General features: G+C 55.9%; 8 protein-coding genes across 8 annotated transcripts; 3 read left to right on the forward strand and 5 right to left on the reverse strand.

The window, feature by feature from the left end:
- Nucleotides 1-92: 92 nt before the first annotated feature.
- Nucleotides 93-4928, reverse strand: CCM_02456 (Arginine-tRNA-protein transferase; the record flags this gene model as incomplete). The annotated part of the gene is made up of 10 exons (XM_006667608.1): nucleotides 93-674; nucleotides 734-1314; nucleotides 1808-2851; nucleotides 2920-2935; nucleotides 3045-3164; nucleotides 3219-3449; nucleotides 3956-4236; nucleotides 4326-4394; nucleotides 4464-4664; nucleotides 4754-4928. The coding sequence occupies 10 exons, from the start codon at nucleotides 4926-4928 to the stop codon at nucleotides 93-95; spliced, it is 3300 nt and encodes a 1099-aa protein (XP_006667671.1).
- Nucleotides 4929-6460: 1532 nt separating this feature from the next.
- On the forward strand, nucleotides 6461-7889 carry CCM_02457 (nudix/MutT family protein; the record flags this gene model as incomplete). The annotated part of the gene is made up of 3 exons (XM_006667609.1): nucleotides 6461-6472; nucleotides 7020-7197; nucleotides 7252-7889. 3 exons carry the CDS (start codon nucleotides 6461-6463, stop codon nucleotides 7887-7889), a joined length of 828 nt encoding a protein of 275 aa, XP_006667672.1.
- A 1246-nt stretch (nucleotides 7890-9135) lies between these two features.
- On the forward strand, nucleotides 9136-9859 carry CCM_02458 (small nuclear ribonucleoprotein (LSM1), putative; the record flags this gene model as incomplete). Its single annotated transcript, XM_006667610.1, has 3 exons — nucleotides 9136-9259; nucleotides 9332-9400; nucleotides 9516-9859. The coding sequence occupies 3 exons, from the start codon at nucleotides 9136-9138 to the stop codon at nucleotides 9857-9859; spliced, it is 537 nt and encodes a 178-aa protein (XP_006667673.1).
- Nucleotides 9860-10312: 453 nt separating this feature from the next.
- Nucleotides 10313-11262, reverse strand: CCM_02459 (uncharacterized protein; the record flags this gene model as incomplete). The annotated part of the gene is made up of 2 exons (XM_006667611.1): nucleotides 10313-10878; nucleotides 10953-11262. The coding sequence occupies 2 exons, from the start codon at nucleotides 11260-11262 to the stop codon at nucleotides 10313-10315; spliced, it is 876 nt and encodes a 291-aa protein (XP_006667674.1).
- Nucleotides 11263-12703: 1441 nt separating this feature from the next.
- Nucleotides 12704-13538, forward strand: CCM_02460 (GTP-binding protein ypt1; the record flags this gene model as incomplete). The annotated part of the gene is made up of 4 exons (XM_006667612.1): nucleotides 12704-12877; nucleotides 12939-12986; nucleotides 13038-13265; nucleotides 13341-13538. The coding sequence occupies 4 exons, from the start codon at nucleotides 12704-12706 to the stop codon at nucleotides 13536-13538; spliced, it is 648 nt and encodes a 215-aa protein (XP_006667675.1).
- Nucleotides 13539-14654: 1116 nt separating this feature from the next.
- On the reverse strand, nucleotides 14655-18467 carry CCM_02461 (uncharacterized protein; the record flags this gene model as incomplete). Its single annotated transcript, XM_006667613.1, has 1 exon — nucleotides 14655-18467. One exon carries the CDS (start codon nucleotides 18465-18467, stop codon nucleotides 14655-14657), a length of 3813 nt encoding a protein of 1270 aa, XP_006667676.1.
- An 832-nt stretch (nucleotides 18468-19299) lies between these two features.
- On the reverse strand, nucleotides 19300-19800 carry CCM_02462 (uncharacterized protein; the record flags this gene model as incomplete). Its single annotated transcript, XM_006667614.1, has 2 exons — nucleotides 19300-19308; nucleotides 19411-19800. 2 exons carry the CDS (start codon nucleotides 19798-19800, stop codon nucleotides 19300-19302), a joined length of 399 nt encoding a protein of 132 aa, XP_006667677.1.
- A 3380-nt stretch (nucleotides 19801-23180) lies between these two features.
- Nucleotides 23181-24476, reverse strand: CCM_02463 (WD repeat-containing protein; the record flags this gene model as incomplete). Its single annotated transcript, XM_006667615.1, has 3 exons — nucleotides 23181-24185; nucleotides 24214-24382; nucleotides 24439-24476. The coding sequence occupies 3 exons, from the start codon at nucleotides 24474-24476 to the stop codon at nucleotides 23181-23183; spliced, it is 1212 nt and encodes a 403-aa protein (XP_006667678.1).
- Between the last annotated feature and the right edge of the window lie 446 nt (nucleotides 24477-24922).

Raw genomic sequence — 24922 nt, forward strand, 5'->3', positions numbered from 1 at the left:
TTCATTGATATTCAACGCTCGTAGAAAATCCGCGAATCCCTACACGCCGTCCATGCAAGCCTCTCCTTTCATCTCTTTTTTTTCTCCTCATCCTACGCCAGGTCAACACCCTCCAGCCCATCAAGGACCTCATCCGCCACGCCGCCCTTTTCCAGCACCGCCTGCACAATCGCGTCCACGACGCCAAACTTGGTCCCTCCCAGCGGCGCTTTCCAGACCCCAGGTACCGGGCCGCCGCTCTGCGCGCCCGTCGCCATACCCGCCTGCGGCACGCCCGGCGGCGTCAGTCGGCTTGGGGGGTCGACCGTCCGCATCGACAGCAGTCGCAGCTGCCGGCCCTTTTTGCCGCCCTCGCTCGTCCACGGCACCTCGGCCACGGACACGGCGAGCGCCGTGTCCGCGACGGCGAGCTCCTCCCGCGCGGGGTCAAAAATAACATTGTCGCCGACGGCCACGACAAGCAGCGTAATGGGCGGGCGCGTAGCGGCGGCGGTGGATCGCGCGCCGTCGCTGCGAGGGTACAGAAACGTGGAGGCGTCCCAGTCGTCGTCAAACATGGGATCCTCGTCGCCTTCGGATTTCAGCCGCGGGAGGCGCGTCGACAGCAGCGCCAGGTGTGTGGTGAGGGAGAGCAGTGGGAGGGGGTATGACAGCGGAGGTGATATCAGCAGGATCTGTCCAGTCGTCAGCCATCGTAGTCGGGAACAAAACAAAAGGTAGGATATAAACTCACATCCAGGTACAAACGCCAGTGAAAGCGTCGATTAATCCACAACTTGCCCGCAAACTCGCCATCCGCCAGCAAGGCCTCCCGTAGCATCTCGGCCAAGAACACAGTCGCCGCCTCGTCGTCGCGCTGGCCGGGAATCTCCACCGTCATCTCGAGCCAGTCCTCGCGGCCCTGGCGCGTCCTGGCCTCGGCCTCGGCGGCCGCGCCCGCTCGCTGCGTCTCGCTCGCCTCAAGCGTGTCTTCGGCGCCCACGCGCCGCCCCTCTGCCGTGCGCTCCATCTCGGCCTTGACGCCGACAATCGCCTCGGTGCCGTCGGCGAAGCACACGCGCGCGCTGCCGTGCGTCCCCGGCAGGATGCCCGTCTCGGCCGTTAGCGGGCGAAACTGCGTCGGCGCCCGGCCGTCGGGCCGGATCGGCGGTCGCAGGCTCAGCGAGCTGTGCAGGTAGGCGAGCTCCGCGGGGGAGAAGAGCGCTTGCTGCGTCGCCATGGCGGGCGGGTTGTTGGCTGGGCTGCTGCGTGAGGGTGTTGCGCAGTTGTGGCTAGGCGGATAATGGATGGGGATTCGGTGAGATCTCGAGCGGGCTGGGAAGATGCGTCAATGTTCAATTGCGCCTCGTTGCGGTTGTTTTTGGTGGAGGGTAGTCCAAAAGTTTTCGGAAAGTTTCGATGGAGCTGTCCTAATTCGGTCAGATGTGGTGCTGTTGGCGCGGGGGCATTACATACGTGACGAGGAGATTACAACACAATTTTAAACAAAAGGGAAAAAAAAGCAGACTGGGTGAGAGAAAATAGTATCAGGACATCTTATAACAGACCATTTATTCCAAGGCTCGAAAACCCTATATTCCCGCAACGAGGAGCCTTCCCATCATATGCTTGGAAGTCTCAGCTTATACCCTACACTTCTACTAGAGCACTTAATAATGCGGCATGCCAATTTTCTCGCGGATATAGAATCGGTAATATCTTGAGGCTCTATACTCATCTATTACAGTCTATATTGTGTCATGCCTCATTCATCCCCGACGCATAATATCTATGCAGAGTTTCGATGCAGTGTCTGGTCCCATGGCACCGACCAGCTCAGCCATGCGAGCCTTAATATTGGGCCAGTCGTAGATTGTACAGTCATCCCAACCTACAAGATCAGACATGCGGTATAGAAATACAGGTGACAGTCCCAAGACACGAATGTTATCCATGTCTACAGTTTCCATCTCAGACAGTGTGGGTATTCCTGGCATGTTGGCAGCAAAGAGCGACCGCTCGATACCATCATCCGGATCGTCTTCACCGGTATCAGCCTCATCCTGATTTCTGGAATCGAGAAGAACGCTTTGCTGGCCCTCTGGCACAGCATCTCCGGCAGTATCGTGCTGAGATAGACTAACAAAAGGCGACTTATCCAGCAGTGCAAGCACAGTCCTGTCCAAGGGATCCCAACTCAACGTAACAGGATCGAGAATGTACTGGGGGGCGAAATCCATCTTGTAACGCATCTTGGGGCAGCTGTGGATGTAATAGCCGGGGTACCACCATCGGTAGCCTTCCTCGTTGGCGAGCGCAATTTCCTGCAGAGCACCAAGCTTACCCGGGCTGAACTTGTGGATGCTCTCGTGGTACAAAAAGTACACAGAGCTCACACACTGGGGTAACAAATCAAGCACCCCGATAGCCACCAATTTGCCATCGAGTCGGTAGCATTGATGGTACGAGCCCAGCCGCTTCTTTGTGCCATCCGAACGAGTCTCGGTGTGGCGACGCAGGGGAGAGCTGCAGAGAAACCTGGTAAACGACTTTCGCGTTCGTTCACTAGGATCATCCTTGTGAATGACTTTCTGATAGTTATCGAAGACGGCGAACTTTTCTTCGGTAAAGTTATCCTCTTCTAGAGTGATTTCGAGTTTATGAGCAGGTTCTGGGGGCGTTTTCAGCCTGCCATACTCTGCTTCATGAACTCGCTCCAACAAATTGAACTCGTTGTTTCGCCGTTTTGACTCTTCTTTTGTTCTTGGATGGCGTCGAGATGCTTCCTTTGCGTACTCATCACCAAGTACGTGGGAATTGAAGCGATTTATCGTCTGCCGCTGGTCGCGCGACGGCTTAAACTCTGTCGAGTCTAAGCGAATCGTGTAGTGTGGGCAGCAAGAGTCTCTTTGATTTGGACGATACATTAATTTGCCTGACCGTCTCCAATAACGATCTAGCAGGGTCTGGTAAAACGCTGGGCTTAGCGCCGCGGCATTGGCGTAGTACGATATACCTACATGATGTCAGTGGACTGGCCTGGATATGCCTCGCGCGCACCATACCACGACGACGGGCTTGAGCACGACTAGCAGCAATAGCGCAAGCGAGAGAGGGATCTTTACGCTTAGCCGGCGGCCGGTCTTTGCCGGAACAATAGCCGCAACGGGTTTGTGTAGCATAGCCTAGTTCGGAGGATACATTAGCATCAGTCGGGTACGGCGGAACTATCAGTATACGATATGACGAGGCTGGATAGAAAAAGTGTACGTGGACAAGAGCATCGTGGCGTAACATAGTCCGGACCGTGACCGGCTTTGCTTGATGCGGACTGCCGGCCGGTAGTGCATGTGGACAATGGAGCGACCCGGGGATACCGGTCCGGGAAAGAAGTGGTGGACATTAGTGCGGATTTTCCAAGAGAGGAAATACTGTAGCGTAGCAAAATAAAAGACGATGGCGCAAGCAGACTAATGAGCAGTGCACGCGATGTAGTTGAGGCGAAGACCGAGCATCCTGACGAGCCAACAAAAGGTCTTGATAGAAGCACGTGGGGAGACTAGGCTTGCAGGCATCGGGCGCCAACGATGTGGAAAAGAAAAAGTGCCGAGTAGAAAATAGGAAACATAGACTGGCACGTACCTATTGGGGAGACAAGTTCGTAGGCGTCTGTCAGTGCGCCATGGGGCGGGATGTCGACGAATTGCATTGCAGACATCTGGACCGGCGATGATTGTAAGCCTGAAAAGGCAAGCCGTTGCGTGAAAAAGGGCGTTGTCTGGGTAGTGGTGACGAGCAAACGTGACCAGCTAGCTAAGTAGCTAGGCAGGAAGCTAGGAAGCAAGTAGGTTGTAATTCGGAGAGGAAGACGGGCGACGTGGGCATGTTCGGGGCTGGGGTGGTTGCAGTGACAGATGATGTGGGCGTCTTAGTGACGGCGATGCACCAGATGAGCTGGCGGCGAGGCCCAACAGACGCAAGTCCAGAGGCGAATTCCGGCGTGTTGTGGGCAGTACCTATATGCGGCTTTAAAAATGAGAGCCGGGGTAGCCAGCGGAAACTCGAGAAGAGGAGCAGCGAGCAGGGGAGGCCCGCAGCGAGTGAAGGGTTGGAGCGGACGGTGATTGGCGATGGTGATGATAAGTGATGCGATGTTGATGTACAAATTAAATTGAATGATGATGAAGTCGGGCGGCGGCCAAAAAGCGGCAGAATTGCTCAGGTGGTGAGCAGAAGATGGCTTTAGCGCTGAAAAGGCTGCTAGAGATGAAATACAGGCAGGTGAGGGCGCTGTAATTAATAATTGACACAACTGGAAGCAGCAGGCTGCAGCGTTGCGTACCTACCTCTTGTGCCTGCCTCCAGTGGGCCGCAAGTACATCTGAGCAAATCGTCGCCCAACTGCCACAAGCGTGCTGCTCAGAGTTACCTCTCTCTCTCAGCACTCAACCAGACAGCCTACCCCGCTGCCTGACCGAAATTACCCCGCCATTCCAATGCTTCTAATAATGGAGGGGTCATTTGCCCAATCGTCATGATGCCATTCTCAGCACCACGGACCAAACAACACACCCTGCAAGCCATTCCTTCTCCATCAATATCGAACAGCGCACCCCGTGGAGTTGTATCCTCTACTGTGCTTGACGGAATCCCGGTACCGGGCCTGTCTGACAGCATGGCTCCGGCTACCCGTAAACATGTGCCTGTACGTGCTCAACTCTATGGCCGAGACGCGACATCTGGCGTGCGGCCTGTCGCCGGAGAGGAGCCTTACCCCTCCACAAACCAGTGGACAAACTTGGCGGGTCTATGAATGACTCCTCTTTGCATGGGCCCGACTGTTCATGCTTGCTGTCGTGGTTCTGAGCCGAGCGGTGTTGAACTGGAAGGATGGCCTCAGCCAAATAGGAACGGCGCCGGCTGATACCTGACGGTGGTCCGCCGATCATGCCATTGACAAAAGAGCCAATAAACCGGCTTTCATTCTATAAGATGACACGCATTCAAGATGCCATGGTTGAGTGATTAAAGTGGCGGTGTCGTGCCGTCATGGCGTTGGCTCCTCGGCACCATGCGGAGATGGAACCTATGAGTTGTATTTGGAGTTGAATGCCGCTTACATGTCGAAGCTTTCTAGAAGAAAGCACCCAGCGGACCCTGTTGCTAACCAGTCTTTTGCATCTTAGCTGCCTACCTAACATTACAGGATGCCGTCCTCGCCACGCTGGCATCTGTCATTCGTTCTGACCGCCCACCTCGCGCGGCAACACCGCAGCCTTCCCGGTGGCGTCCCCAGGGATCTGGTCGTTCATAGTAGGCAGGTCGAGTTACTCTGCCCGCGCCACCAGCAGAGTCTAGCGTTATGCATCCACGTGAGAATGGGCTGGCTGGATGCAACAAGAAGAGCCACTCCAGCTGCGACGCCGACTGGCAAACCAGGCTAGCCCGCCCCTTCAAGAACCAAGCCCGAACCCTTGGCCAACTCGCTGACCTTGCCACTTGGCCCCTGCAGATTTCATCGGTGAAAATGTCCACTTGGCCTGCATGCGTTCGAGATGGATGGTGGCGTCGCAGCAACCGGCCCTGCTGCAGCGCAGGCACCACCTCGGTCAGCGAGATTGGATACTGTAGCAGAGAGGCGCGCTTGTTGACGTATTCATAAGTGAAATGCTGGGGTTTCAAGGGCATACCGAGAGAGAGAGAGGCATCTCGACGCGGATTGCCCTCTTGGGTGCTGAGACAGCCGTTGCGATGCAAGACATGGCGTCCGGGGTGAGGCTGGAGGTTGAAGAGGCAAAGAAAAAGCTGCACAGTTTTGCAGTGTACCTAGGACAATGCGAGCCAGGTGTGATAGGGAATTTTTGGCTAAGATAAGAAGGCTCCTCCGCTTGCGCCGTGCAACGCCGACTTGAAACCTAACCTCAATCCCCTACCTAGTCAGTCACTTTCAAACTCGTTCAGCCCTGCTGTGGCACCGGTCTCGAGACGCTCAAATAACTACATCAAAGTCGCCGGTAGGTAAGCAGGCAAAGGACGGTAGAGGTGCGTCATTGTTAGCGCCGCGACGACGCCACGGACCACCGAAAATCTACGAGTGGGAGCTGCCCACGTGCGCGGTGCCAGACGAGCGACGCAGACTTTGGAGGGCATCACGACTCTGCAACCGAGAAGTACCCCATGCAAGCGATCTGTCTCTGAACTGTTCCGTTGACTTACTTGGCTGACCGTCTATTTACCAGCCTCTTTGGCTGTCTTCTATTGACTTTTTGATCAAGCTAATTCTTCTCGAGTAGTAGAAAGACAGGAAAAAACCTCAAGTCCGAGAAACAGATACATGCATCGAGGGACGGACCCTCTGCCCCTCTGAAAACCCCTAAAGCAACGACTCCACAGCGACTGTTGCTCTTATTAGGTGCCTTATTACACCGCAGTGCTAGAAAGGGCTTGAGTTTCGGCAAACACCAACGACCACGGCAACGAAATGTACGCAATGGTAAGTTGAAAAATCAAAGAAAAGAACACCAGCAAAGGGGTCGAGTAGAGAGTGATTCAGAATCCATGATCGATAGATCTACCCCATCTACCTAGGTACCTAGAGACGGTAAATGCAGGCATCGGCACTGGAGTCTGTACAGGCGACTTGTCCACTAGAAGCACCGCAATTTGCCCCCGCTGTCCACTGTCTGCCCACTGTCTCTGCCCACCTCTCAATCACTCAACCACTGTCGTTGCCCACTGCCATTTCCCTCGCACAGCTCGCCCGCTAACCCTTCCCGCCAGCCCTTTTCTTCTCCTGTCCCTTCTCCTTCTCTTCTCACCAACTTGCCCTCCGGCAGTCCGGAATCTCGTTGGGCATCCTTCTAAACTCTCTGAAGAAAACATACCTTCATTCCTCAAAACCGTCCTTGCACCATCATCATGCAGCTCGATACTCTTTGATCGCTCCCTGCGCATCCACGCACGTCGCAATCCCCATCTCCCGGCCTTTGGTGTTTTCAATCTTTTTTTTTCTTGACCAAAGCTGAACCTACTGGTGCCAGGGCCTACTGGGTGTTGCGCCACAGCTGCCGACGAACGCAAGACCGCCAAACGCCACCACTCTCTCCATCCGAAACGACACAAAAGACACAGGAAAAACCGCTTTCATCATGTCGGGGTCAAATTCTACAGAGGCCAACGGACGGTCCATGGAGTCGCGAGTTGGCAGAAGTAAACAACGTAAGTCTTTGCGGTCCCCTGCGTTACCGTCACCATCACCCGCACTACATGCAGCACATCCGCTGCGCGCGTATCACTCTCTCAGCACGCCCCTGGGTTTAGAGTCACAGCCTGAGACCCAGGCTGCCGCTAGCACATTTGTGCATGCACCAGTATACTGCGCCCGGCGTCGCTCATCACATCATCTCTTTGACACAATATGCGAGTCTCGGATGCTTCATCAGCTCGGCGCACTCCGCCACGTGCTTGACGCAATCCCGCTAACTCTCCCAGGCTACAACTCCAAAGGCTTCAGGCTCGTCGCCGGTGTCGTCCCCCTCTCGCCAGACCAGGAATTCGTCCTCCTGATACAGTCAACCCGTCGCAAGGGGTGGGTACTGCCCAAGGGCGGCTGGGAAATTGACGAGTCGTGCCAGGAGGCCGCCGTCCGCGAGGCTTGGGAGGAGGCCGGCATCACTATTGAGGTTGAGTTTGAACTCGGCACTATCGAGGAGTTGCGCCCTCCCAAAATGTCCAAGGACCAGAGCCAGTATCACTTCTTCCAGGGCACCGTCCTCAGCCAGTATGAGGAATGGCCCGAGAGCCATAAGCGCGAGCGCAAGTGGTTCACCTTTTCTCAGGCCATTGAGGAACTCTCAACCCGACCCGAGCTGCAAGAGGCCTTGAATCGCTCAGCCATTAAGAGGCTGTAGTCCCGAACAACCACGACACCGTGTCAATGACCAAGTTCTTTGACGTGCTATTGCTTGCCATTGCTTGCTCATGGCTGCAAATATATCATGACTATCAATGAGGCCATGCTCCAAACAGGGCAAGCAACTCTTTTCATCCAGTCAATCCTGTGTGGGACGCAGGACAACTACCCAAAACAATCAGATGCATTTATTACACGGCGTTGTTCGGCGGAAGGGTTATTTATTTGATAGATCTGGGGGCAAAAAATGACACGCATGGCCCGTCACAGGCTACGCGGGTAATATACAATTCGATCTTGACTGCATTTATTTCTCTCGGACGAGGCACATGAGCCTCTACGGGAGTGGAACCTCAAAGCTAGGTACAGCATTAGACTTTTTCCAACTTGGCCCCTATTACGTTGCGTCCTGGAGAGGGCATGGACCTGTTTTTTCTTCGTTTCCTTTTACACACGTTTATAGATGAGACGAAAATACAAAAGGACGAGACTTGCTGCTGGCTACGTGGCACACGCCAAGTGCCTGACCAGCAAGGCAAAATGAACGAGCCATTTTTAGCTCAACGGGTGTGCTCGGCGTTTCCTGGTGTCGAAACAAATGGGGATTGGGGCAAGTCGCGTGAGAAATGGCCGGCTCCGGGAGGCCGGCGAGTCAAGCACCTCTGGGCGCCCGCCCTCGTTTTCGAGGCACACTCAGCTTTTGTCTGTTGTGTGGCTTACACACCTCGAGCTGAGCAGACGGCAGTTAATCGTGAAGAAGAAACATTGAATTGCCGTAGAATATGCATGTGGTGTAGGGCGTATGGAGCAGTCGAAGCTGATATCCGGAGATGTTAGCAGGGATGTGTGCGTTGTATAAACCATCTGCTGGGACAAACCCAATCGGCGGCTTTGATATGTTCGTTTTGCGCCTGAAGAGAAATGCCCCGCCAAAGTAACCAAAAACCGAAACCAGAAAAGAAAACCAAAGGACAAGCCGCTGGCATTCCTTATCAGTAGAGCACAGACTGAATCACGTGATGATACGCTATCGATAATCACCACTACTGTTCGCGGTAACGAGTCGCATTTGGTGGAGGACAAGGATTCGATCTTCATACCCGCCACAGCGACCATTAACGACCTACGATGCGATTATAACAACAATTCGCCGAATCTCGAGAACGCACCTACGCCGCCACACGCAAGACTCGCTCATTGCCGAGAAAGTAGCAAATAGACACATATAAAAGGGTCGGGAAACTATGGAGAACCTCAGCATCTCAGAACCGCCGCCTCAACAGGGAGGAGGGCCAGGCATAGCGGCGCCCGCGCAGCTGCCGCCGCAAATGTTTACGACGGCGGCGCAGCTCCTCGACCTGACGGACAGTATGTTGGTCTGCAAGGAAGAATGGCTAGAAGGAGGAAAAGAATGCTGACGAGCGCCGGTGCGTGTTGCAGAGAAGCTCATGGTGGTGCTACGCGACGGGCGTAAACTCGTTGGCGTGTTGCGAAGCTGGGACCAATTCGGTACGATCTTTCCGCGCCTTCTTTTCCCCCTTTATCTCCAAGCGGGACGAACCCCCCCCCCCCCCTTCAGCACCCCCAAACTGACGAAGACCGAACTCTTCTTGTGTCCCCTCAGCCAATATTGTCTTGCAATCCACCACCGAACGCCTCTTTGCCCTGCAACCACCACAGCCCTCCGACGCCGCTCCCTCCGACACAGCACCGCCGCGCGGGCTGTACGCCGACATCCTGCACGGCATCTTCCTCGTCCGCGGCGAGAACGTGCTGCTGCTCGGTGAGATGGACCTGGACCGGGACGACCTCCCGCCCCCGGGGTACGAGCAGGGCGAGGTGGCGCTGGTCAAGCGCCTCGCGGACGAGGCCAGGGCGCGCGATCGGAGCCGCGACAAGGCGCGCGCGCGTAAGCTGGCCAAGCTGGGCTTTGAGGGTGATGCTGCGGGCGAGATTGTTCTCTTGTAAGGGTGGCGGTTTTCCTTTTTTTTCTTTTTCAAGAGCTCATGGATTTATTCCTGTTTGGAGCCGTGTTTTTTAAGCAATGAAAAAAACACCAAGGCCTCGGGCAGAATATTGTGAAATGCCCTGGATGGCTGGCCCGCTTTCCTCTTGTGTGAGGGGAGGAGAGGGGTTGATTTTGGAGCTCACGATGCATCATAGAGTTGCTTAATCCATACGCGTTTACGAAGCAAGCTTCCTTTACCCCCTTGTTCACAAAGTTCTAACCGTCGACACAATCCATGTTCAAGTCACCTTCCTACAAACATCTTCATTATGCAAAGATAGCTGGGAGAGAGGGGCGCGCTGCCGTAATAGTGTACAAGACCAACCACCCGAGAAAACAATGTCGCTAAGTACCAAACGCCAGAGGGGAATATTGTACCGAAAAGTCACAAAGTATCAGCTATGCAAGTCAGCTCATGTCCGTGTCCGCCGTTCAAACATGGGCATCGGCGGTGTGCCTCCCGGCTCGCGCTGAATGCCCCCAAGCAACCAATCTGTGAGCCCGACAAACTTGGCGCCCACGCCGCGCTCCCAGTCCCCGCCCGCCTGCGTCGTCTCAATGGTGTGCGTGAGGACGCGGCCCTCGTGATCAAAGTCGAAGATGAACAAGCCCGTAAACGCCTTTTCCGGGTCGCCGCCGCGCGTGAGGCGGAGGGAGCGGGCAATGCCGCCAGGCATCTCGCGCCAGCGTACGACGAGCTGGTCGGGGGCGGCGCCGGGGCGTCGGGGGAGAAATGTGAGGGGCTCGGCGGTCATGCGCTCGGCGAGGATTTCCAGGCGTACATTGCCGACGAGGGGCACGCGGTTCCAGGCAATGGGCGAGCTCCAAAGGGCGGCCGTGTAGGCCACGCGGCCGGATACGGTCGGGAGGTGCGGGTGCGTCGAGGGGAAGAGCTGGAGTGTGATTGTTGGCGCGAGGATCTCCTGCGGGAGGGGGGATTGTAGGAGCGTAGGCATGCGGTCTTGGAGGATGCGGAGGGCTGTGTGTGTTAGCTTGAGGGTGAAGCAGACTGATTGTGTGCTTTGACAGGAAAACGGTGGAGAGAAAACATACTCTTTCCAAGCTTGGCCTTGTTCGGATCGACAGGTTCTTGGCCGCCGTCCAGCGGCATCCACGTCTGGCCGGACACCTTGAAGTACGTCGGGGAGAGCCGGCCGGCCCGTCGGACCAGCGCGCCGCGGGCGACGAGATCCGGCGCGGGCAGAGTAGATGATGGAAGCGGCGGCGGCGGGGTGGTTGTGGTGGCAGAGCGCGAGATGCTCTGCACCTGCGCCTTGGCGTGGCTAGAGCTGGCTATGCATCGCGGGCGTGATGTGGGCAGGTGGCGGGCCTTGGGGAGCGATTTGGCCAGCAGCGCGGCCATGTAGTTTTCTTCTTGTTCAGTATGGTATGTGTCAGCGCGCGCACATGAGGTTTGGTATAAAAACTATCAGCGCATGAGGATCGGGATCAAAAGGCCAGAGAGACGGGGGATGAGAGAAGAAGAAGAAGAAGAAGAAGAACGCCGGGGCTGTCCGGAAAGAAACGCATGCAAGGCTGATGATGGCTGGGGTTGGGAAGGAAGAGGGAGAAAAAAAAAGTTGGTGACCAACATAAACGCGAGGCCCGGATTGGCTCTTTTTCCGCCGCTGGCGGGCGGCTGGTTCAACTGCAGCGTTGTGGTGGAGACGGATCTGCTTATGGTGGGTTGCACCGTTGCGAGGCGCTGTTGCGTCGAGTCAGAGGCCTAGGGAGGTGATGGCTTGTTTGTCGACTGTGTTTCAGCCGTGTGTAATATTGATATTGAATAATATGCGATTCTTTCCAGATGGTTGATAATACTAGGCTGCTGGATAATCCAGGCACGTACCTACCTAGGCACCCATAGTGGAGTCTCTCTCTGTAGGCGGCCAGTGAACTTCGTAGCCGGAACAGCAGGCATCACGAGAATATTTAATCCACACAGCTGGGTGTGAAAAAGAATCACGGGAAACATCGATCTTGGAACAAATACTGATGTAACCGCAAATCGCACTTATTCACACTCTGATACCTCGTCATCTGCTAGGCACTAGTCTAAGCCGCATCACATGCAGGTCCCAACAAAAGGCTCGGTGCCATTCGGAGCCATCAAGTCACCAGGTTGTATCATCAAAGTGCAGCCTCTTCTCTCCCATTGCACGCCACATATGTACAAGGCAATTTTACAAGAATATTCTACTGAATTCTGCCAACAGTACTACCTGCTTTGACGGATCATCACCCTGCCGTCCCCCGCTCTCCAATCATTCCCAAACGCCCGACACCACCAGGCACCAACCACCGACTTCACGTGACCCAGCAGCCTCCGGCGCTATTGGCTGCCCACCTTCAGGACAGCACCACTTCACCTCTCTCTCTCTCTCTGCCTTTCCCTGACGTACGCTACGCTAATAACTCCACGCCTGATCATCTTTCGCAACATCAACAACAATCCTCTTCGTCCGTCCGCCTCTCCGTCCGCCTCCTCGCCAACTCCAAACCTTGCCGCTCGTCGCCATCTCGTCGAGCACTCACCCGCACTACCATTTACCACCGTTTTCATCTTTTTTTGTTTCCTCACGGCCGTCACCATGAACCCTGAGTAGTACGCCTAGGCTCCACCGCTCCGCGCGCTGTCCCCTGAACCCTCGAAACGCCATGCTGATATATCAAACTTGCAGAGTGTGCCCAACGAACAACGATGATCGAGACGATGCGAGCGCTTCTTCACGACCCTTTGTTTCACGCACCGTTGCGGCGTCCCGATGCACGATGCATGGCAAACGCGCCGATGAAACGACGTGATGCCTGCGCATACCCGAGGAATCACGGCTAACCAAGCAACTGCCCGCAGATACGACTACCTCTTCAAGCTGCTCCTCATCGGTGACTCTGGTGTAGGAAAGTCTTGCTTGCTGCTCCGTTTCGCTGATGACACCTACACCGAGTCCTACATTTCCACCATCGGTGTCGACTTCGTGCGTCCCAGCCTCTTCCTTCTTGGGTCGGGAAATGCCGACATTCTAACTATATCGATAGAAAATCCGCACCATCGAGCTCGATGGCAAGACTGTGAAACTCCAGATTGTACGTAGTTGATGCGCTGAAGACGCGTCTGCTAGATGCTAACCGATGTAGTGGGATACCGCCGGCCAAGAACGCTTCCGCACCATCACATCCTCCTACTACCGTGGTGCCCACGGCATCTGCGTCGTTTACGATGTGACCGACATGGACTCTTTCAACAACGTCAAGCAATGGCTCCAGGAGATTGACCGCTACGCCACCGAGGGTGTCAACAAACTCCTGGTCGGCAACAAGAGCGACATGTCTGATAAGAAGGTTGTCGAGTACACTGTCGCCAAGGTATGATTCACCCTCGTTGTGTCGATGACGCCTATTTGTTGTCGCCTGCCACCTGCATCGTACTAACAACCGCAGGAATTCGCTGACTCCCTCGGAATCCCCTTCCTCGAGACCTCGGCCAAGAATGCCAGCAACGTCGAGCAGGCTTTCCTGACCATGGCCCGCCAGATCAAGGAGCGCATGGGCACCACGGCCGCCAACAACACCAAGCCCAGCGTACAGGTCGGCCAGGGCCAAGGCGTTGGCAACAACTCGAGCAACAGCTGCTGCTAGACGAATGTGTTTTTATGATGGCCATGTGAGGCCGCCCGCCGCGGCACAACATGGTTCGACGAGTATCTGACGGGAGAGAAGAGAGAAGAGAAGATTAGTTGCGCAAGGTTGTGGATAATGTGGACAGACTTTGTCATGACTTTTCATAGTTTTCCCGGGTTTCTGTTTTTTTCCAGCTTATTGTTTCCCCGTCCTCTTTTGTTGGGTTTTTTCCCCCTTGCCATTTCCATCTTGTCGCCGCAATTGCGTATAGAACGAAAAATTACATGAACTTGCCCACCCCAAACTTGTGTGTGCCAGAGCAAACGTGGGATGCAGGGAGCTGCGCGGAGACAGCAATGGGGTCATGAATATCTTCTGGGCGAGTATGAGAAGAAACGACTGCAGAAAATAATACGACTGCGGTATTCCTTCACAGCTGGTAGTCAGTCAAGATGGAGAACCAGGGAGACGCGATCAGGCCACATAAATACAGAAGCTGAGCTTGAGCTGAATCATGTTGGTTGTTTGTGCGGGAAATGAGCAGACCAAATAAACTTTTTCTTTTCTTTCATCAACATCCACCTCGGGCAGTTTTTCTAATGTTGATTGCGGGCTGATGTTTTTGTTCTTTTTCGGGCAAGAGCAAACCGCCATCACGTCCTGGGTCCGTGTCCGCGTTTCAGGCGCATCGGCCCAAGGGCTTGCTCATTTCGGCAACACTATAATTAGAATGCGGGTTCGAAGGGATTTTTTTTTTAAGGTTTTGGCAGCTGATGGTTCGTCATGGCGCTTGTTTCAGGTTATTGCTCATTTCATTTCTCTTCAAGAATGCAATGCAAGCACATGCGCTCATCGGACTGACAATAGTTGGAGAACAAAGACAAGGAGAAATCGGCATTGGCCGACTTGTGAAGAGTCTTCTAAACAACAAGGTATTCTAACAGAAAATAACAAGAACAAGCGCTCGTAAATGTTAAAAAAAAGAAGCTATGTACATGGAAGAAGCGTCCTTTCACCCTCAGCCTCTTCTTTAAACAACCAACAAATAAGGAAAACTTGTCAACAAGAAGTGAATGTAGATTTGTACATGCCCGGTATTAGTAATTACCGTATACACACTTTTATTTTCAAAACTCATGCCATCATGCCCAGGACCCGGAGCGCCTTTTGCGTGCCTGGCTTGACGCGCCGTCTCTTTTTCCCGAAAAAGGGCATCAGCCTCCTCTCCTCCTGGTCGTAGTCGCTGTCCTCGGCCGGGTCAAACGTCATGATGGACGAGGCGCCGTCGTCGAGCAGCGTGGAGCCGGCCATGGATGACGAGAGAGAGTCGAGGAACCGCGGCGGCGGTGCCAGCTGCGACAGGTGGTGGTGGTGGTGGTGGTGGTAGTACTGCTGCTGCTGGTGCTGCTGGTGCTGGTGCTGCTGCTGCTGTGGCTGCTGCTGGTGAATGGAGGGCGACGGCGGGATGGAGGGATTGTACAGCCGGCTGGGCGTGCTGGGCGCCGGGGGTGCGTTTTTGCGCATAGAGGCAATGTGCGGCGTAGAGGCGCGCGAGACGGCCGACATGCCGCTATTGGTGGTGCGCATGGTGCTGTTGCTCAGCTGCCGACGGAGGTGCAGCGTGCTGGTCCCGACAGCGCTCACACGAGCAACCACATGCTGCTGCTGCTGCTGTTCGGGGCTGGGCGTGCGTGATGAAGAGTGGTATTCCTGCTTGCTGGATGTGGGTGGCGTCATGGTCGATGGTGGAGCGAGCACGGACAGCATGTTGGCCGAGGACGTCAGCGGGCTCTGCGGGCCCGTCGGCTTGGGGAACGCTGACAGGGCGCTCACGCGCAGCGGTGGGGGCTTGGCTTTGCGCTGCACGGGCGATGTTTCTGGCGTAGGCGGCGAAGACGTCGCTGGTAGTTCCAGCGGGAATGATTCTAGCGGCAGCCGCTCATCGTCGTCGGAAGCAGCCAGAGACGGGGGCGCGCTGGCAGCTGGAGGAAGAGCAGCTTCTGGTGCCGTCTGCGGACGGTCCGGCACAGGCACATTCCACACCGCTGCTACAAAGTCGGCAATATCCTTGCCTGACGCCGACGAAGTCAGTAAAAAGTTGGCCTTGGCGCGGTTCGCATCCGACGCTTCGACCGAGAGACTGTTGCTGGTGAGCGAGGTGGTGCGCCGCGAGTAGATAGACGAGCCGCCCGAGTTGGCCGAGTTACCGCTGCCGCTGCTGACGGAGCCGGCGCGGACCTGGCGAAACGGCAGGCGCTCCTTGCTGCGGGCATCGACGATTTGCGCAATCTTGATGAGGTTCACGCTGGCGAGCTTTTGCAGAGCAATAATGGTGGCCAGGTGCTCGGGCGGGTACTCGAGGATGAGGAAGCGAATGTCAGCGTGCATGGCCAGGTACGTCTCGAGGTGCGGCAGGAGACGGGCGGCGAGGAGCTGCGGGCTGCCAAACGGGTTCTCGGCCATTTGGGAGCGGAGGGGCTGCGACGTAAAGGACTGCATGGTGTTGGCGAGCAGATAGCGGAAATCTAAGCGCGTGCAGCGCGCTGCACCGGTCGGTTCTGTGCCGAACCGCTCAATCTGGCTGATGACACGCGCGGCGTACTCGCGCTTGATGCCGTTTTGCAGACCCACGGCCAGAATCTGCTTGAGCTGCGTCGGCGGCAGCAGGTGCCCGTCGACGCCAACGGCAGGTAGGCTGCTCGTCTTGCGGCTGCGAAAGAGCGGCCGCCACAGGCCGTCGTCGTTGGCAGTCGGCGGCGCCGGGAACTGAAATGAAGACACGTAGCCCTTGGCCGCGACGGGGTAGCGGCGGTAGAGGACGTCGCGGATCGAGTTTTGCACCTCAACTGGCGGTTGCTTGGGCTCAACGACGACTTCCTGGATGCTGCAGTCGAGTTCCTCAATCACCTCCTTCTCCGTGTCCGCTGGCTGCGACTCCGCGGCCATGGAAGCGACTTCGGTCGAGTCAGCTTCGACAAGCTCTTCGGGCGGCGGCGTCTGCGCCGGCGTGGGCGGGTGCACGACGGCGACGCTCGCCTGCGACGGCTTGCTGGAGTGGGTGGAGGCGCCGTACGCGGGGTTAATGTAGGCAAAGGGGTCGTAGTCGTCCATGCTGGGCATGGCCTCAGTCATTTTCACAGCCGTCCTGGGTGTCGTTACCTGGTCATCATCAAGCTCGGTGCACGACTCCTCGGGGGATGTGAGTCCTGCGGTGCCGTCGTCGGTCAGCGACTTGAAGGAGCCGCTGCTACGAGCTTTGGAGCTGGGCGTGGAGGAGGATGAGGAGGAGGAGCTGGCGGAGGAACAGCAGGTGACCGACTTGCGCATGTACTCTTCGCGCATGGCGTTGAGGGCGGATTCGAGGACAGGCTGGGGTGTGAGTTCAGAGCGAAGAAACAAGACGAGGTCCTCCATGCGAGGGAAGACGGGCTCATAGTCAGCGTCGTCCTCGGGCGGTGGCGTAGGGGCGGCTGGTACGACGTCGGCCTCGTCGTCAATATACGTCGACTTTCCCTGCTGCCATCGACGCTTCTTTGTGCTCGGGACAGGCTGCAGCTTGATGACGGGCCGTGTGCGCTTGACGGAAATGGTCCTGGGCCGTGTCGTGGTCGACGGCACGCGCGTGAGGGGATACGTCATGCTGCCACCGCCAGTCGACGACGACGACAACAATGTTTCTTTGAGTACGGGCGCCATGCTCTGGCCAACAACAAACTGCTGGCGGGTGGCGGCCAGGGCGTTATTATATTCAGGCCGCCTTGTTTCAGCGGTAGCGTGCCGGCTGAGGAGCTTGGGCGTGGTATCATGCGTGGTGCCCACTATGGCCGCTTTGACGCCAACGGCGCCCAAGAACCCATCACCACCGGCGCCGCGCACAGACGTGGTTCTGCGCATGTGCAGAAGCGAGGCCCGGCCGTATTCCACGTTGCCGACGGAAGAGCGCATGCTAAACGCGTCGGACATGGGCGAGATGGGGTTGCTGGCAAAGCGACGATGGACTGCCGCACTGGTGTTGGTGTTGGTGGTGGTGGTGGTGGTGGTAATGGTGCTGTCTCGTAACCGGGGCGTGATTTCACCGTCTTCAGCAGAGGACCAGCTGCTGGCGGCGGGGAAGTCATCAAAGCCAAACACGGACGGCAACTCGGCGTGCTGGTCATAATGCACGACGGAAAAGCGCGGCGGGGCCAGCGCCGGCGACTGGGCAGCAGGGGGCCGCGGCCGCTCGGTGGTGGGCGTGCAGTCATACAGCGACGACGACGACGAGTGGCCAAAGACGAAGAAGGGCTCGGCACTTGTGCCCGGCGTGTCCAGACCAGCTGCGGCGGCGCTCAGCACCGGCAGGCTCGCTGCGCGCGACAGGCTGTGGTGGCGTGTGGTGAGATCCAGCTCGTTGGAGACTTGCAGACTGGCCGTCTGGCGGTCCAGGGCGTCGGCCGCACGCATCGCCCGCGTGCCAGGGTCCGACGACTCGTCCACGTCGTGCAGGTGGCGGACGGAATAGACCATGGGTGCCGAGTGGGCGCGCTGCTCGTGGCCGGCCTGGGCCAGGCCCCCCAGGCCGCGACGGGTGAGCCGGCCCAGCAGCGCTTCCGCGGCAGCGCGGTCACCGGCCGTCTCGTGCTGCATCAGGGCGCCGAGACAGAGGGCGCGGGCGCTCGCGGCACCGCCGTCCATGAAGACCAGCCGCGGGCCGTCGGCTGCGCTGTGGCGGAGAAAGGCTTGGGCGTCGCGGTGACGCCGCTTCATGGCGGCATTGACCTGGCGCAGGTGCTGGACGGGATCGTAGACGTCGAGAAAGGACGGGAGCGTGGTGGTGATGTAGGTGGACAGGGCGGGCAGGATGAGGATCTGGGGCGTTGACGGGAGCAGCCGCAGCTGCGTGGTGACAAACTTGGGGGCGCCTTCGAGGGCGACAATGGCGCTCGTCCACGAAGTTTGGTCAGCCATGGCCGGGTAAAAAAGGTGATGATTGTTGTTTTTTGTTTTTCGTCACCCGTTGTTTCGAATGAGCGTTGCAAAAGAAGGTATTTGTGGCGGTTTGTTTGTGCGGGTTTGTTGCAGGGATCGGCTGTCCTGCGTTTGGTGTCTTTCGTTTGTCGCGGAATCACAGTGTTTGAATATCACATCCGATTGCCATGACAGAACATGGTGTTTTTTTGCCAACACGGTAGTTACCAGTAAGCCGTGGAAATCAGGCTTAGAATTGATATTGGTCCGGCTTCGCTCACAAGCTCCGCCGTCTAAGTGCGCCGAGACTTGTTCACGGCCCCCAGTGGAGGGATTTGTCGAGAGATTGTGTCGCGTGTCGTGAGACAATGGAACGGGAAAGACCAGACGGAAAAAAAGAATGAAAGTCTGCCAGAGACAAAAACACACAAGAATGAAAAAAAGGAAGTTTGAACCGTTTGGTTTGGGTTTGGAAAGAAAAAAAAAAAAGAAAAAAAGTCTCCAGAAGGGGGAAACAATGAGATGAAGGTTTGGGTGGGTGGTGCTAGCATGATGATAAATGAACCCGTCTCCAAGCACGACGATCATTTTGTATCCACACCAAGCGTGCAACTTTTGCAAGGAAGAGCCCCGTCGCACTGATCAGCCCGACGTTCACCATTGGGCTAGAGCTTGACCTTGACCGAGCGAGGATGGGGGGAGGAAAAAAAAGGGTCAGGCATTGAGGTGTGGTTGTACCGAGAGGAGGGAGGGGGCAATGAAGCCGTCTCAAAGACTCGTTGTTCGTGCCTGTTCCTGGTTGATCAATGCCGGCATTCCCAATTGGCTCGCACTACAGTCCCTACTAAGGTACCTACTTTAGTACTTAGGTACCTATAGCCAGTACAGAATTGCTTGCAAAAGCCGCGCACGGTCACTCGCCACCCCATCATCACCCGCTTGCCCTTGTCCCCAGCATCTTGCGGACAACGGACAGCGGACAGCGTGACAGCAGCCAGGGACCCTCGATAGGGGCGACGAAAATGTCTCTCTTCTTGCCCGGTCGACGCGACGAAAATGTCTCTCTTCTTGCCCCGTCGACGTCGTTGCCAACATTTGCCCGCCACGTTATTTGCCCGGTCTCGCTTGGCGTCGTATCCGCCCGGTCAAAACGAACAAACTTGCTGACGATTGTCTTTCCATCGTTTCCATTTGAATTTGCATCTACATTTGCATCTACATTTGCATTTCCATCCTTTGCCTGTTTCTCTATCAATGTCGCAACGGCCGCCCTCCTCTCCGTCTTGAGGGGGGGGATTGGGAACTGGGCATCATTGCATTCATAACGCATCATTGCATTCATAACGCATCATTGCATTCATAACCTTGGCTATACCTGAATAGCACCCGTCATTGTCATGATCGGCTGGCATAACCTTGGCTATACCAATTACTGGTAGCTGAGTAATGCTCGGCTGGGGTATTTGTGCAGGGGTCATTCCTACGGTTACGCCCCATGCAGCCTTGTCATGTTCATTTCCACACGCAATCTATATTGTGGTATAATGGGTATTTTATTTATCATCACCATTATTTCCAAAAAAACAGCAAAAGAGTAGCAGTCTTTGCGGACCCAATATCCGCCATCTCTGATCTCTTCTCCCATGTAACCCCATCGCTTGCTGCTTGGGTCTGTGCTTCTGTGAGCGTACGTTTGCGCGCGACAAGCAAGTCGGCACATGCAACAGGAAAAAGACAAAATACATGATGAAATCATTCTTCGATACAAAACTGTCAAAACCATGCAAACGACGTGAAACTGCATCAAGCGGATACTGCAGATGACTGATAGTGGGCTGAACAATCGAGATTCTAGACCTGACAGCATTACCCGTCTTATTTCGCCTTGTTCGCCATCTTGTTTGCATATTTGGGGTCTACTATGCACACGGGGCTGACCCCCTCATGCCATGCGAACTTTTTTTTTTCTCCGTGGCCAACTTGCTCATGTGAAAGTGACTGGTCAAATGTAACTAGCTACCAGCACGTCGCTACCGGTAAATCAACTCTGTACACATTCGCATCTGTCATAAAAAGGGGTTGTGTGAGGCTGAGGTTGGATATTGGACGTTGCAACGCCGAGGTCCAGAAAACTGACCAACACCGTCTTCGTCTTTACCACCGAGCCGAAGCCTCGACCCAAATTACCCCATGATTCTCGTTGCACTCATCCATCCATCTCTCGGCGACCAGGGGGGTGGACAGTCACCGCTCCGCTGCCGTCACTGCACGCTTTGATTCTTCATTGTTCCATTGTGCGCCTTTTTGGGGGCCAACCGACAACGTCAACGTCAACCACCGAAACACTCTTCTCCAGGTCAAGCCAAGATTCCATTGCGATGCAGGATGCAGGATGCAGAGGAGGGAAGAGGCCCCCATGTCTCGAAAAAGAGGCCGACCGACCGCCAATCAGCACTATCTACATCGCCTCGTTTTTGTCAATGAACAAGAAAAGACGCTTTGATGCTTTTCCCACTCGGCAGATTATGCCCACTTGCCAGGTGACAGGCACCAGGGGACGACGTTTGCGAGGCTGTGGAATCGGAGGCCCGAAATTTCGGGCTTCTCTGCGTCGGCTTTCCTGATACGATGTGTATGTACGTTGGTTGTGCAAAGGGCAGATCCGTCCCCCTTTCCGCTCCAAAACGTGGCGTTTAAAGGTGGTTCTTGGACGCTGTACGTATATACCAGGAATAAGAGTGGCATCCACAGTAATAGTTACTATCCAGTATGTTGACAGAAAATGAGGTGACGAAGCTCAAGAATTGTTTCTTTATTCCCGGCTAGCTGCCTTCAGAGACAATCCCCAAGACACATGTGTGCAACCTGTTTATTTATAGAGACGGGCCTAGAATTCCCCGTCTACTTTCAAGCCAGAATGTCTCTGCAACCCTGTGTCTCACACTATAGTATCTTGCCCTCCTTCCATCTGCGCTACTTCGTTATGCGAGCTGGCCCGCGCATCCATGTTGAAAGCAGCCGAAACCCACTGCTTGCATTGGTAGGTGGCGTAACGTTAGCACAATGCATCCTTCTTGAACTTTCTTCTCCCAGAGTAGGTTCGGCGGTGAACTATTAGCTACCCAGTAATTTGTACATTAGTAGTAGAAGGGGGGGTTGCAGGCTTCCCCCCATGCCCGAAAATCCGGAACCAGGCTTGCAGGCCGCGAGCATCCCCTGTTCCAACTACCGCTGTCTTCATAAACGAACGAACCGAAGAAGAAAAAGTCTAAAAAGGTCCAGCCGAGCCCAGTTCAAGGTTCCCGTCTCTAAATCACACTTCAACACCGAAGAACCTGTTCGCTTCTCGAAACCAACCCTGTCGAAGAAAAAAGAAGCCAGCTCGCACGTCCCTTCTTGGGTTACATCCGCTAATAACCAACTTGGACAAGGCCAGCTTCACCCCGGCACGGCGAGCGAGCCCCGGGGAAGCCGCCGCCTCTAGGGCGAAGCCTAAAAATCAACCAGTTGTTCTGCTGCCACGGCCCGCGAAGTCGTCAACGTCCAACGGCGGACATTTGCTGCGTTGCGCGCCGCCGAAATGAAGGGGAGCATCTGCGCCATACAATCAATCGCGGCCCTCCCCGATGGAACTTGAGAAATGACCCGAAAAGACTACATACCCCCTTCTTCGGCAGTTGGGGTGCCATCTCGGCGGCTTTTTGTGGGTGAGCCAGGTCGTTGTTTCTATTCGTGGGCTGGACCTTGATGTTTTTTCTTCCCCTCCCTTCTCTGCGCGCAGTTTCTGACTCGTGGTGGGAGTTTCCGATCTTTCCGTCACACATTGCGGACCTCGTTTTTTTTTTTTTTTTTTGGGGGGGGGGGGGGGGGGACATGTCCACGATCAACAAAGAGAAAAGCTACAGCTGTGCATGAAGAGTTAGTGTACAGTCATGAAACGTCTGGTATGGGGACGGCAGGACAATGCAAGTCATTGTCTTCCCGTCCGATGGGCCCGTCCGTTCCCACTTGGCAGTGAGGGAAAATCAGGGACATTTCCATGTACGGTGTTTCTGGTAGGTTGGATAGAAGGAAACCCAGCCCACGAGTAATGTACAGTACGGGGTAGAGAACTTCTTAAGGAAAGCTGATCGAAGCATCCAACAATCGGGCAATGGCGTCGACCGTCGTGTTACAGATTCTGCAAGGAGATGGAAACGTCAGCCCTGCGCTCGCGTGGGCGCAGCGCAGCGCTTGACTGCTTCTTCGCCGACGGGCAACATAGTTATCAAACTTTGGTGGCTGCCCAATCGAAACTCGTCCAACTTGTTCTCGTCCCATCGTGCCAAAAAAAGTCAAAAAAGAACGGCAGGCTGCCGTTGTCTCAGATGAGCCAGTTGTGATTCATCACTTTTCGCCTCATCATGCTGCTGGGAGGAGCGCACGGCACGGTCGTTGTGTTGCGCGAGGGCAGGCCGCAGCACGGACATTTTTCACGCACGTGTCGTTTGCAATGCTGTGCACAATCAAGGATCCTGCGTCAATCCTGGATAATCAAACGACGAAAAAAGAAGCGGTCGCTGCAGGTTCAAGAGTCATACAGCACGGATCAGAAGTGATCCGGGCTGATATCCAAGCTTTTGGTTGCCATCTGCGCAACCGTTTTCGTCACTCGAGAAAACTTTGTTTCAGAAACGCGTCGGGTTTGGCATTCAATAGAATCGTAAAAAAGTATCAATCTGCCATCAGCTCGGCGAGCTCCGCCTCTTCCTCCGCCGTCAGCATGCTCTCGCCAGCCTCCTCCTCCTTGAGCTCCTCCGGCTTGCCCGCCGCCACCCTCTCTGCCTCCTCCTGCATCTTCTTGACCGTTTCATCCAGCGCATCCTGCGCCAGCGGCCACGTGCGAATCGTGCCGTCAATGCTTACGCTGCACACGCGCGCCGCACCGAGCAGCACCAGGTCCGTGATCTCGTCAAAGTGGCCCGGCAGCGTCGCGTAGAGCTTCCCCGTCGCGCGGTCCCAGACCTTGACGTCCTCGTCGCGGCCGGCCGTCACGGCCCACCGCGGCGTGACCGCGACGGCGCGCACGTAGTCGCCGTGCGCGAGCGCGTCCTGCGTCTCGAACTGGCGCGCCCGCGAGAGACACTTGGCGGTGCCGTCGGCGCTGGCCGTCCACAGGTCCGCGTCGTCGTCGGTCGCGTCAAACGCGAGCCGGTACACGCTCGTCTCGTGCTCCTGCACCGTCGGGCGGTCCGCGTCGGGCCGCCCGTGGTACGCCTCGGCGAGCTGCGTCGCCGATGCCGGCGTGATGCGCCACCGCCGGATGCTGGGGTCACTGCTGGCGCTGACGAGGATGAGCTCGTCGGGCGTGCTGAGTACCGGGTCGAGCGCGAGGTGCTGCACCGCGAGCATGGTGGTTGCCGGGTCCTGCAGTGTGTGCAGCCGGCGGCCGGTGGTGGCGTCCCACACCATGATCTTCTTGTCGGCGCCGCCGCTGAAAAGAATCGGCATGCCGGCGAGCGTCCCGCAGAGGACCGTCTTGACAAAGTCCGAGTGGCCGCTGAACTTGCGCTGCGGCTGCGCTGTAGCTACATCCCATGACCAAATGTCCTTGTCCCAGCAGCCGGCAAACAGCGTCTTGTTGCCGGCACCGCCGAGGGCCAGGCAGGTGACGGGCGCCGTCGGGCCTCTGTATGTTTTCTTTGTTTGTGTAGACTGGGCAATGTTGGTATCATTTGTCTTGCGTAGTACATGTAGCAGGGCTCACTTCTAAGTTAATGCGTCTGCAAAAGCCGGCAGACTCGGCGATGAAGATTGAGCCATGGGGGTCGGCAGGGTCGGGGATGGCCGCCAGGATCTTGGACTTCATGGAGATGGGGTTGCCATGTTTGTTCCCGGACTTGGCTGCCTTGCGCGCGCGGTTGGCATTGGCGGCGCTGAGACAAGGTCAGTTGCCTGAGATGATGAGGGGTGTTTGATATTTGAGGCTCACTCGGATTGGAAGAAGTAGTCTGGGTTGACGGTTTGCATGTTGAGTAAGCAATATATTGAGATATCTTTCTCGTAGTCTCGTCCTAAAAAGCGCGAGAAAAAGTCACTCCAGACGAGGCCCGAAGACCCCTTTTAACTTGTATTGTTTGAAGGATGCCTGTTGTGGTGGCCAGGCTTCCATCTTCCATGGCGCTGCGATTGGGCGCTTGTGGCGGTGTGGCGGGGCAGCTTCAGGGCTGTCTGCGGGCCGTCAGCCCGGTATTGATATTGCAAACATTCTGAATGTAGTTAAATTTTTGGTTAGATTTAAGTGACCAGTATCCGTAAAAAAATCCAAAAAGGAAATGCAGGTTCCAGACACCCATTCGTAGTGCTGGCTACGTCGCTGCCTAACGCTCACGGCCGCAGCAAGATACCACGCTCAGTGTCCAAGTCCAGGTCGATGCCTCTGAGGGCTGACGCCAAGATTTACTGGCTTTTTTCTT

This window comes from Cordyceps militaris, assembly GCF_000225605.1.
Source record: "Cordyceps militaris CM01 unplaced genomic scaffold CCM_S00002, whole genome shotgun sequence".
NCBI classification, from domain to species: domain Eukaryota; kingdom Fungi; phylum Ascomycota; class Sordariomycetes; order Hypocreales; family Cordycipitaceae; genus Cordyceps; species Cordyceps militaris.